Below are 12265 nucleotides of genomic sequence, written 5' to 3'. Positions count from 1 at the left end.
ATATGAACAGTAGTGCATATAATCTATTGCTTATGCTGAGTTTATTTTATTTCTTTGGCTTGGATTCTAATTTATCTCTGAATAGAACAAATGCTGTAGTGAGTAGAATAAATGGGGTGTTCATGAAAACCTGTGGGGCTTTAATCACAGCAGGCGTCAGCAGTACTGGAAAACATCAGCAAGGGTGAAAGTGAGGACACCACAAAACAATTGTGCTTTTAATTTTCCATTGGCTGGTTAAATGATGGATTTTAAAAAATTTCTTTCACAGTTGTCAAACTCAAAAAAACTAAACAAAACAAAAACACACTATGTAAACTAAATGTTGTATAAAGCACAGAAACTGTCCACTTATTTCTCCGTCATTTTAAAGTTTCTGATAACAGAACCTAAAGTCCATAGATTGCATAGATTCATATGCTAATCTCTGGTATAGTCATTGAGTGTCAGAGACAACAGGATCCATCCTGTGTCTAGCAGCACTACAGGAAAGAAAAACAAAGCAGGAAGACAATGTGCTGTTTTGGCTGTGTAAAATGAAGATGCTGTGATGCTTTGATGCATTTCCTTGATTATAAATATTGGCATATACTACTCTAATAGTAGCCATGCTCTGAACAGAAGTTCAAGGTCAAGCAATCAAATAGACTAGCATGTAGACATTTAAGATGAATTTGAATGTAGTGGATGTACATCTGTTGTTGTGTATAGTCATCTATACTGTGAACTATGTATGAAAGACAAGGTTTTACCACATACTGTATATAAGAGACTGACATAGTCAAGGCTAAAGGCAGGAAGTCAGTGCTGTTGAAGACCAAATGTACAGTTTTGCTCTTTGACACTTTGCTCAAATTCCTGAAATTTCATAGTAGATGTAACATTGGGTGAAATGATTGTACACTATACATCAGCAACGACAAGAACTGGGTGCTCAAGTTTGAACTTATTTTTGGATTTTCTCTAATTCACACAGGGTCAAAAGTATACATATAGGCTTGCACATGCCTACTAATGTTTGGTTAAATGTCCCTACCAACCTTTTGGCATGACTCTGTCTAAATACTTGATCACTCTTCATGTTATAATTCATTCAAATTGGTTGGTTTCCTGGCACAGATATGGCTTTTAAGAACAGTCCACAAATTTTCAAGAGGGTTGAGGTTGGAGCTTTGTGTCCAGTTACATGTTCGCCTACTTTATCCAAAACCAGTTCTGAAGTGTGTTTGGGATCACTGTCCTGCTGGAACACCCAAATGTCCAAGTTTTCATCTGTTTTGTAATCCGGTCATTAAGTCTGACGTCACTAGCCGTGTCTGGGCCTAAACTCCGCTGCTTCGGTCCATATATCAAACGATCACTATGGCATTACTGAGAGTTGAAAAACTGTCTAAAGTCTTTCATCTTTAATAAAATGATCAGCGTTCTGCTCTACCAGGTATAACAACTGAGTTTAACATCCAGGCATCCATGAAAACGGAATTTATGACATTTAACGGAGTTAGAAGTTAGCAGGGAGTTAGCTCGCTAGCTTCTATCTAAATACAATATAGCATGTCCTGACTGCGGGGTTTTGGAAACAAATTAAAACGTACAGCTCTGTTATCACTTCCAACATAAATAAGGACAGAAAACTAAACAGCAGTGACGTTTGTAGGGTTACTGAAGTTGGGCTAGCTGGTATATAATGATGTGTTACGTGACCGCTAGCGACACAGCTATGTTAGCATAATATAAACAAGCTAACTTTTTTTCCACTCAATAAAAGTTAATGTGAGTGTTCTTGGTGGTCAGGAACAAATGTAATCACATGGCAGGATGCTGTAAAAGGACCAAACTTCAGCCAGGAGAACAACTGAGATAATCCATCCACAATACGAGGTTAGTCATTCATATACTGCTCCATGGGCTGGGCTGTAGTTACATCCTAAGGTTTTAAAAACTGAGCTTAAATAAATGATTAGCGGTAATAAAAGACGAGGGAGGTCAACAGTGATCACTGACTGTTTTAGGAGCTTTTTGAGATTAAATAGAAGAAAATACAAAACATTAAACATGTTAACACAAAAGCCATATTAAACGCAGACTACTTTAGGCCCGGAAGTAGGATTCGTCACGTCATCACTTAACGACTGGATAGGGACTTCTTTCTAATTCATCACTTTGTTTGTCCATGGTGATCTAAAACTGGTTTCACTGTGGACGATCACACTGGTGCTTCCAGCAGTTTCCAGATCACTGTAGGCTTGAGCATTATATACCTCTGCATAGAGTAGTATGCAATCATGATCACTAGCAAGAGGTTAATAGGCCTGGACCTTGTCTAATCAAAGGTTATTGTAAAACCTTCAGCACACTTATGCATATTTCCTCACCGATTCATTCAAATAATTCAATTCAGGTGTTCCACTCACTTCCATGGCCAAAGGTGTATAAAATCAAGAAATCACACCGTAGAAAATCACACTTCTCCATCTGGCAAACTGACAAATGTGCCTGGGTTCAGTGGTTGCCAGGAGAGCGGTACTTGTCTTACTGCACTGTGCCAAGTGTAAAGTTTGGTGGAGGGGGCATTATGGTGTTGGTTTGTTTTTCAGGAGTTAAGCTCGGGCCCTTAGTTCCAGTCAAATTAACTCTCAATGCTTCAATAATAAATGCATGCATTTTGGACAACTTCATGGTCCTAACTTTGTGGGAACAGTTTGGGAACCTCAACCCAACAGAACGCTTTTAGGATAATTTACAGAAGAGACTGTGACACAGGCCTTCTCATCTAACATCAGTGTCAAACCTTGGAAATACCTTGGAAGAATGGTAAAAAATAAATACATTCCTAAACAATGTGGAAAGCCTTCCCAGAAGAGTTAATGCTATTATAGTTGCAAAGGATGTGCCAACATTATATTAAAGCTTATGAATTAAAATATGTGATGTCACTCAAGTTTATATGCATGTGATGGCAGACGAGTGAAAACCTTGGGCAATACAATATGTTTGAGCCTATATTTATACTGTTTTACATTGAGTGTATCCACCCACAGCAGTCCACCATGTGCTTCTTCTGGTATATGGCAGCACCACTTGTTTCATCACAAATTGGTTTGTGAACCCTTTTTTTTGTATGATTGTGAGCATCACTGTGTTGCTTTTTGGAGCCAGAAGGGACTGTATTTGGACGAGAGGGTGGAATGCTAAGTTATCTGCTAACACTAGCAAAGGTGATTAGCAAGTCGCATCCATAGACTTTATGGGTGCATTGCACAGACACAGATACCTGCTAATAAGAGCATAAAAATAAAATACCCAAATTTTACTCACCAAAACTGGAGGACAGACTTCTTGGGAGGTCTGTTAGTATAATAATTAATCACACAGTAAACCATATTATTTGTTAGATATTTACATTTAAAATGATCCAAAAGCCACCAATACTTTAGTTATGTCATGGTCCTGCGGCCATGACTCAGTGACTTTGTGTTTGTGTTCCTTATTGTTGTTATTCTCTTTATCATTCTTGGGCTGTTTTGGGATGGTTTGTGTTTTGGGATTTTAGATACTGGGTTTTGGGTTTGTGCTCCCTCTATTGGTCCCTGGTGTTAGTGTTCCCCTGTCTCGTCAGGTTAATCAGGTCCAGCTGTGTCTCCCACCTGTGTGTGATTTCCCAGTGTCTCTTTGTGTACTTATAGTGTGTGTTTTCCTCTGCTCCTCGTCGCGTCGTCTGTGTTCATACCTGGTGTAATCCCCTGCGTGCTCTCCCTGCTGTTCTCCCTTCATGCTCAGGTTTGCTATTTCTTTGGGTAGTTTCTCCCAGTTAGTTCATCCTTAGTTCTGTTTTACCATCCCCACTTTATATTGGATATTATCAATAAATCACCCTCACACCTGAATAAGTGCTGCGTTTTGAGTCCTCCTTCCGCTCTCCACACGGCCGCTGCCCCGGACCGTGACAGTACGACGCGAACACAACATGGACCCAGCAGCGCTTAACCCGTCCAGGGAGCTACGGGAAAATCTCATCGATGCCACACAGGAGCTCATCGACCGGTGGCTGGAAAACCCGGGTGGCACGTCCCAGCGCGCTATAGAGAGGCGGCTACAGCGTCTGGTGACCGGTCTCCCATGGCTTCTGGGCTCGCTTTGTTCGTGGGAGCGGGAGTTCCTCCTTTTGGACCTCGGACTTCACCCCCCGTCTGCTTTTACTTTCAAGCAGCCCGAGGCGGTGAGCGAGCGACATGTTCTGGCTTCCCCAGATTCCGGGACTCTGTTTTCTGGGGCTATTCAGAGCGGGATGGGAGACTGTATGGATCGCTTACCTACCTTCGTGGTAACGGATCCTTCCCAAGTGGGCGTGTACAAACCCGCTGCAAAACTGACAGACTGTGTCTCTGCCGCTCCTTCTGAGCCAGGACTTTATTGCCATTCTCCGGCTCAGTTCTGTGTCCAGCTACAAGCTTCCCAGTCTGTAGCTCCACCGTTAGCCTCCCTAAGGGCACAATTACATGTTCTGCCGCCGCTCCAGTCAGCCACTCAGCCACCACCACCGCTAGCATCGCCGCAACCCGTAGTTCAGTTAATGGCTGAGTCACAACCTTCACACTGCTTTTCCACCGCTGTTTCTGAGCAGGGAGACAAACTGTTTCACTACGGACTTGTTCCTCAAAAGCTGGCAACATTAGAGACTATTGCTCACTCCGGGGCTTCCCCAGAGGCTGGGTTACTGCCCTCAGCTTACTCTGGACCCCTGGAGGCCAAGATGCCAGCTGTGAACTGCACCGGGCTGTCACTGCCTGAGCAGGGTCAGTGCTCTGCGCAGCTGCAGCCCTCCTTATGTGTGCCAGAGGCCCGCGTGCCTACTGGTTTTGTTTCATGTGTGCCAGAGGCCCACGTGCCTACTGGTTATGTTTCATGTGTGCCGGGGGCCCCGGTGCCCACTGGTTCTGCGGCTGTTTTCGCTGGGGGGGTCCAGCCTCCTGTTTCGCCTGCTGGGGGGCCCGAGGAGCCCGTCCAGCCTCCTGTTTCGCCTGCTGGGGGGCCCGAGGAGCCCGTCCAGCCTCCTGTTTCGCCTGCTGGGGGGCCCGAGGATCCCGTCCAGCCACCTGTGGCTGCTTCTCCACCTGTGGCTGCTTCTCCACCTGTGGCTGCAGCGCCGCCTCCTGCAGTACCATCACCTGCAGCGCTACCACCTGCTACTGCCACGCCTCAGCCTGAAGCTTCATCCTCGCCTGGCCCGGCTTCATTCTCGCCTGGCCCGGTTTCATCCACGCCTGGCCCGGCTTCATCCTCGCCTTCATCCTCGCCTGGCCCGGCTTTATCCTCGCCTGGCCCGGCTTCAGCCTCGCCTGGTCCAACTTCATCCTCGCCTGGTCCGGCTTCAGCTTCATCCTCGCCTGGCCCGGCTTCAGCTTCGTCCTCGCCTGGCCCAGCTTCAGCTTCTGCTTCAGCCTCGCCCGGCCCGGCTTCACCCTCGTCTGGTCCAGCCTTCGTGTCTGCATCTTCGTCTGGTCCAGCCTTCGTGTCTGCATCTTCGTCTGGTCCAGCCTTCGTGTCTGCATCATCGCCTGCAGCAGCGTCTTCAGCATCCGCACCATCGCCTGCAGCAGCGTCTTCAGCATCTTCGCCCGCTGCGGCCCCGGCTTCCGTGCCTTCAGCCTCGCCTGGCCCAGCCTCGTTTGGGTCTGGAGCTAAACGGCCGTTTTCTAGACCGCTGGCTAGGCGGCCCCCGGACCGCCATCGCCTGAGCGGCCGCCGTTGCCTTCCGCACAGCCGGCCCCCGGACCCTCTTCGCCTGAGCGGCCGCCGTTGCCTTCCGCACGGCCGGCCCCCGGACCCTCTTCGCCTGAGCGGCCGCCGTTGCCTTCCGCACGGTCGGCCCCCTGAACTTTTTGTGCGCCGTCACGGCCTTCTTCGTGGACGGCCTCCCGAACTCTTTACGCGCCGCCGCGGCCTTCTTCGTGGCCGGCCGCCTGAACTGTGCTTCGGACTCTGCTCCGCTGTGAGTTTTGTGAACGTTTGTTTGGGACTCTGGGGTCTTCGTTTTGGTCATGGCCCGGTCCCTCCGTCCTGGGCCCCCTGCCGCCCGCCCGGGTCTGGTGGTGTGTTTCTGTGGCTGTCAGGGGCCAGCCCTTGAGGGGGGGGTACTGTCATGGTCCTGCGGCCATGACTCAGTGACTTTGTGTTTGTGTTCCTTATTGTTGTTATTCTCTTTATCATTCTTGGGCTGTTTTGGGATGGTTTGTGTTTTGGGATTTTAGATACTGGGTTTTGGGTTTGTGCTCCCTCTATTGGTCCCTGGTGTTAGTGTTCCCCTGTCTCGTCAGGTTAATCAGGTCCAGCTGTGTCTCCCACCTGTGTGTGATTTCCCAGTGTCTCTTTGTGTACTTATAGTGTGTGTTTTCCTCTGCTCCTCGTCGCGTCGTCTGTGTTCATACCTGGTGTAATCCCCTGCGTGCTCTCCCTGCTGTTCTCCCTTCATGCTCAGGTTTGCTATTTCTTTGTGTAGTTTCTCCCAGTTAGTTCATTCTTAGTTCTGTTTTACCATCCCCACTTTATATTGGATATTATCAATAAATCACCCTCACACCTGAATAAGTGCTGCGTTTTGAGTCCTCCTTCCGCTCTCCACACGGCCGCTGCCCCGGACCGTGACAAGTTATTTGAACTAGTAGGAACTGGCAACCATCTAACACTCAAAGCAGCCTTGCTCCAATACATGTAAGACTTAACATGATTTAAACAGATGGGTTTAAAAAGAATTCCTCCACATATTTGATTTAAAAGGGAAAACCAGCTATGGTGACTGCTACTATAAAGTTCTCTTTTGGAGCGAGTGTCAAATGGTCATTCAAAAAAATGCAGTTTTTGGTGCTTTTTTTCAGCCCAAAAGGTTGCCGCTTGGACTCTACACCAAACAGATGTTGCAACAATCAATTCTAATGCTGCCGATGCCACTTGGATGGCAAGTTAGCAGTTGTATCCGCCAATTGGTACTTGCCATTTTACAATGTAGACCACACTGTATTTTCACACGCTGGTTCTAAAATGCTTTTTTGGTCTTTTTTATTTTCCTGACTGAAAATGCTTTGCTTGCCTTTTCCATATTCCATTTTCATTCATTATTCATTTATTAAACCCCCACCAAAAAGCATAATGATCTTCCAATACCTGCTACATCATAAAGCCAGTTTACCTTTCTTCAAACTAAAGACACTTTACTAAAAGAGTAGAAAATATTACCCATCTTTATGTCCACACAGAGAAACTAGCTTGTAGACACATACCTACGCACTCACCATTATTCTGACTGTAACAGAGGCTAGTCCAGGAGGCATGTTTCCCTTTGTGTCCAGGGCCTCTACAGTGAACGTGTATGTGGGGTCTGACTCAGACAGAGCCTCGAAGTCCAGAACCTTGAGAACTGAAAGCTCGCCTGTTCTGGAGTCGATGTGGAACAGCTGAGTGATGTCCTGGTCCGAGCCTTCGGTTCTGATTCGGTAAGTAAGGTTGGAGTTGAGGTCAGCGTCTGTCGCCTACAGAGAACATGGAAAGGAAAGCAATATCACTGCAATGTGAATTTCTAATACTTGTCAGTAGGACAAGAATCCATATATACCTGTTTGTAACACACTATAACAGTTTAATTAGATCTATGTTGTGTTGTTGTCAGAAATGCCTGTGGTAGTAACCTTTAAATTACAGCTGGTGGTCCATATCTTATGTAATAATTTTAAAGTGTAGCTGTGCAGCTTTATCTCACATTCCGCTGCAGTGTGCAGCGTGTCTGCAAGTGTTATCAAACTATCAATGTTCTATCACTGCATGCAGCATAAATATAATTTTCAATAATTTGTGCACAAATAACATTAAATTAGACTGACATCAATGGGAATTTTTAAGATAAAGGGATTTATTAAGAACATTATTAAGGACATTAAACATATTAGCTTGATCTGTATATAAAATAAATGCAAACCAGCAATTTGTGTCTTTGCTAAGGAATGCTAAGATTTGATAAAAAAAAAGTTCTTCTAAACCTCTACAGTGCTATAGAGATTTAAATGATAACGCTAACATTGAGAACACAAGAAAAAGTGATGTTTTAATTAAGAAACATATAAACATATAAGCTGTGTGATTGCTCTCAGAAATACACTAAAAACAAACAGAAAAAAACAATTGTTCTGGGAAATTATCGTTGGTTAGATCAATGGCAGTACAAACAATTAACGCACACATAAAAACAGCATAAGCAATATAGAACAGTTCCTTTAGGAATCCATTCATTTGTTTAAAGACTTGTGAGCAACACTGAGTTGGATCTTCTTCAGATAAAAAATACATGCCAGAGTTATCTGCTGAAGAAATTACATTTTATAATGCAGGTAGTTTTCTCAAAAAAACCCCCCATCTTTCTTTGCTGCACTGTTTATCTGCTGATTCAGATATAACTGTACTAATCTAAAACCAACCAATGCATCAGCAGAGATGATTTATTTGTCATGATCTAGTTTCAGTAAGTTTTTGTTTGCAACAAAGCCTTATTTACACTGGAGAACTTTTTCACTTTACCAAAAATTTAGATATAAAAGTTCCAATGAACTACAGATTTTTTTCTTTTTGTTTGATTCGCTAAACGCCTAAGCTACAAAACCACCTGTTCCTCTTTACAAACACTTACCTTTAATTGTAATATAACAGTGCCCTTTGGGCTGTTCTCCGGTAGATTGACATTGTAAGTTTGTTGGGTGAATATTGGGCTGTTGTCGTCTATATCCAGAACGGTGACACGAAGTGTTAATCTGGATCGCCGTGGATTCTCTGCACCATCCCAGGCTTCAACCGTGAGATAGTAATGGCCTTTAACCTTCAGGAGAACACAGATTCAAAATTTAGCATTAACAAAGCTACAAACAAGAATTACTTTCTCACAGCTTTCTTCCACCAACCACCCAAATTACAGTTTGCATTCATGTCAACCAGATTTTAATTCTGAGCTGCTGGATATGTCACCACTATATTGTTTGACAGTACTGTGCAAAACTCTTCAACCACTCCTCTTTTCTTTAAATTTTGCTTTTAAAGGGCAATGGTTCTGAGCAATAGTTCTCTAGCAACAGTTCAGAAAGGTGGTTTTTTTGGCTTCTTTTGCACACATTTTAAGTCCGTTTGTTATAGACCTATATTAGCATAAAAGCAGCACCTAACTACTGGAATGATCCATTGTAGTGTCTAGACATAACTTCTCTTTATGCACTTTATTATTAGGAACAAAAACCGTTTTTCTACAACAAATGCCAACAAAACACAGTTTGAAAGGCAAAATATTTTATTTTTGCACAAAGAAGATGATTCATAACAAAATATTTGCTGAAAACATGTCATATCTTGCTATGATGTGCAGTGTGTCCTTAAAAAATTTGAGCCAACTAGACAACTGGAGAACAAAAGAACAAGTATTAGCCCTGAATGGCAAGTCTCCAGCATATGAATAGTTTCTGAAAGTCATGTCGTTAAGAAATGGGGAAAACAAAAATCCAGCAAGAAACTGGCCCAGGATCCAAGAGAAGCTGCTGGCCCTTCAGTTGATCTGGATAGGTTTATCTTTACTGCACTGACAGTTTATTCAGCCCCGCAGTTCATCTTTCATTCCAAGGGAATGTTAATGCCAGATTTTGACAAAACTCCTCCAACATCATCAAAAGATCAAATTTAAGAGAATGGGACATATAGAAGGATTTGCAAACCAAAAACACACTTCTTTCAGCCATTCCTGTTTGTGGAGTTACGTCATAAAAATACTATTACCGTTTACAGTTGTCTGCTTTGCCTTAAACTAATTAGGAACAGAATCTGTAGCTTCGTCTCACCTCTCTGTCCAGTGGCACTGCAGTTGTAATGGTTCCAGTGGCATTGATGGAAAACAGCCCCTGGTGGTTGACGAGCCGATAATGGACCTGACCGTTTGCCCCCAGATCTGGATCTGTAGCCTAAACCAGACAGAACAAAAAGCACAGGCACACACATAATAAGAAAAGGGAATTCAAGGGTTTAATCAGCTGTTTTGAAATGCAAGCAGCACTTCAGGCTGCCTTTGAGGTGAGTCATTCTTTGAATAAAAAGTCCTCTCATATTAAACAAAGTACATGTGTAAATCAATGATGTACAACTCTTAACATTTTTTTCAATCTTGTTAACAACTGCATGGTTTCTCTTTTGAAATTAGGAAAGATACTGGGTGGGTAAGGGGGTGAATCAATGTATGTGTGAGAAGGACAGATAGCTGTGAATGATGAGAATTATTAACAGCATTTCCTGCCGTACAGTTTCATAAGGGGCCTTATGTATTTGCAGACTTTTTGACAACTTTGACAACAATTGAAAGCGGGTCAGAGTTACATGAAATCATCTGTCCTGCCATATTGTCTGAGCTAAACTTTATTCAACATTCTTTTAGCTATTGCGCCTATACAAAAATCCAAAGTTTTTTGGGTTTGATTTGGCAAGGGTGTCGAGACAAACTTGAGGGATCTGCTCTCTTTTCCCACTTATTGCAACTTGTCCAAAGGTGTTAAAGTTACTTCCCACCAGCAATTCTTAAACTTTTCCAGAGTTAATGAGACAGTGGTTTCAATTTTCACTTGGAAGAAAGTAGATCACTGTCTTCTTCCTTTTGTTGCATCGCTTTTATCTCTGCATCTGTTCTCCAGTCAAACCCTTCTCCACATCATCTCTTTCAACTACTAAAAAGTAGTGAGAAGGTGACAAATTGCAAGCTGCTGTTCCTTTCACCCTGTCTAAATGTTCATCTTGTCCAATCAGCATTCTCACTGCATTAAAATAGATGAGGCCAGAGCAGGGGAGAGGAGAACAGAGGAAACATTAACACGACGCACGTGTGTGTATTTGTGTGTGCGGGCCTAGGGTTTGCTTACATTGCTGTTTCATACAAGTTCCCAGAAGTGAAATATAATTTGAGAGTCAGTGGCAAGTGTTAAAAATAATTGCTTCACACCTGTTCTGAACAATAAGAAAACTGTGAGTTCACATACTATGTCTATGGCATAGTATGGCAAGTTTTGCTCAGATAATTAGCAATCTGTTTATACAGCATTACTAAACAACCTTAAACAACTGTTCATTAACCTGGTGTGTTAAATGTTTATAGTAATAAACTGTGATCCCATGCCTTCGAATTTCACATTTTAGAACTAAAAATGACCTGTAAACACCACAGTTGCAATAATCTATATAGCTTTGGGGCTAAATTCAAATGTTAATGTCTCCCGAGCAACTAAAGACTGCAAATTTTCATGGAAGTAACTGGTACGTGCTTGATAAAAAGTATTTACAAAAAATATATGCTGCTGCACCCAAAACCTTCTTGCATTTGATCACTTGTGGATTGCAGCAGTTGCCCATTGTTTGCATGGAAGTTGCCAAATTGTCTGCAAACAGTTGACATCTACTCTCTGAGTTGTTGTGAAGCTGTGAAAATTGCAACATAAACCAAAACAGGAGACCATTTGGCTTAAAAGAAAAAGTTGCGCTTTTTCAAACATTTTGGCTGAAGCAGTACGACAAAACGTTTACTCATACTTTTACATTCTCTGTTTCCGTTTTGCAAAAATAGAGAATGTTCCATTTCTGCCATCTGCTAGTGACCAAGGCAATCACAAGGAGATGTTTCTTGTGCAGCATCATACTTCAACCTAACGACCATCAGCCACTGCTTGTCAGTTGGGGAGTAGAGAATTTTTTCTAGCAACCAGTAAGCAAATTCCATGTGACTGAAGCCTTGTATGTGACAAAAGTTAAAGAGAAACTTACATCAACTCAGTAATTATAAATTACTAAAGAAACAAATGGACACGCAAAAACATAGTAACCAGAAGATGAGAAAAGACATTGAAAATAACGACTAAAACAAAAACACAGTATTACAGCATGATATACTCAGTGTTGGGGAGTAACGGAATACATGTACCGCCGTTACGTATTTAAAATACAAAATATGAGTAACTGTATTCCGTTACAGTTACCGTTTAAAAAGGTGGTACTCAGAATACAGTTACTTTGTTGAAATAAATGGATTACACTGCGGTACTTTCCTGTTTCATATTGTCGCGGGTCAGGACTGTTTGGGTTTTGTTTGACAGCTACGTTCTGCTGTTCCAGGCGGCAGCGTTACGGTTGCCATGGTTACAGGGTGACGCTCTCTCTCTCTCTGCGACTGTGTGTTTCCTGGGTGAGAGAGCGCCTTTTCGTTGTT

General features: G+C 43.1%; 1 protein-coding gene across 3 annotated transcripts in view; it reads right to left on the bottom strand.

The window, feature by feature from the left end:
- The window catches only part of LOC146626696 (protocadherin-15-like), a 200125-nt gene that overhangs the window by 84642 nt on the left and 103218 nt on the right, over positions 1–12265 (bottom strand). For all 3 annotated transcript variants that reach the window (XM_085360748.1, XM_085360746.1, XM_085360747.1), the window contains exons 20-22: positions 9864–9983; positions 8675–8860; positions 7290–7526 (exon numbers count right to left, since the gene is read on the bottom strand). In XM_085360748.1, coding sequence (XP_085216874.1) covers positions 7290–7526; positions 8675–8860; positions 9864–9983 — 543 coding nt within the window. The remainder of the gene's footprint in view (positions 1–7289; positions 7527–8674; positions 8861–9863; positions 9984–12265) is intronic.

Source organism: Diplotaxodon limnothrissa, linkage group LG8 (assembly GCF_057381915.1).
Source record: "Diplotaxodon limnothrissa isolate DT_005_m linkage group LG8, D_limnothrissa_male_GT1.1, whole genome shotgun sequence".
NCBI lineage: Eukaryota > Metazoa > Chordata > Actinopteri > Cichliformes > Cichlidae > Diplotaxodon > Diplotaxodon limnothrissa.
The sequence above is the reverse complement of the archived record's forward strand: the minus strand, read 5'-3'. Positions and strand labels throughout refer to the sequence as shown.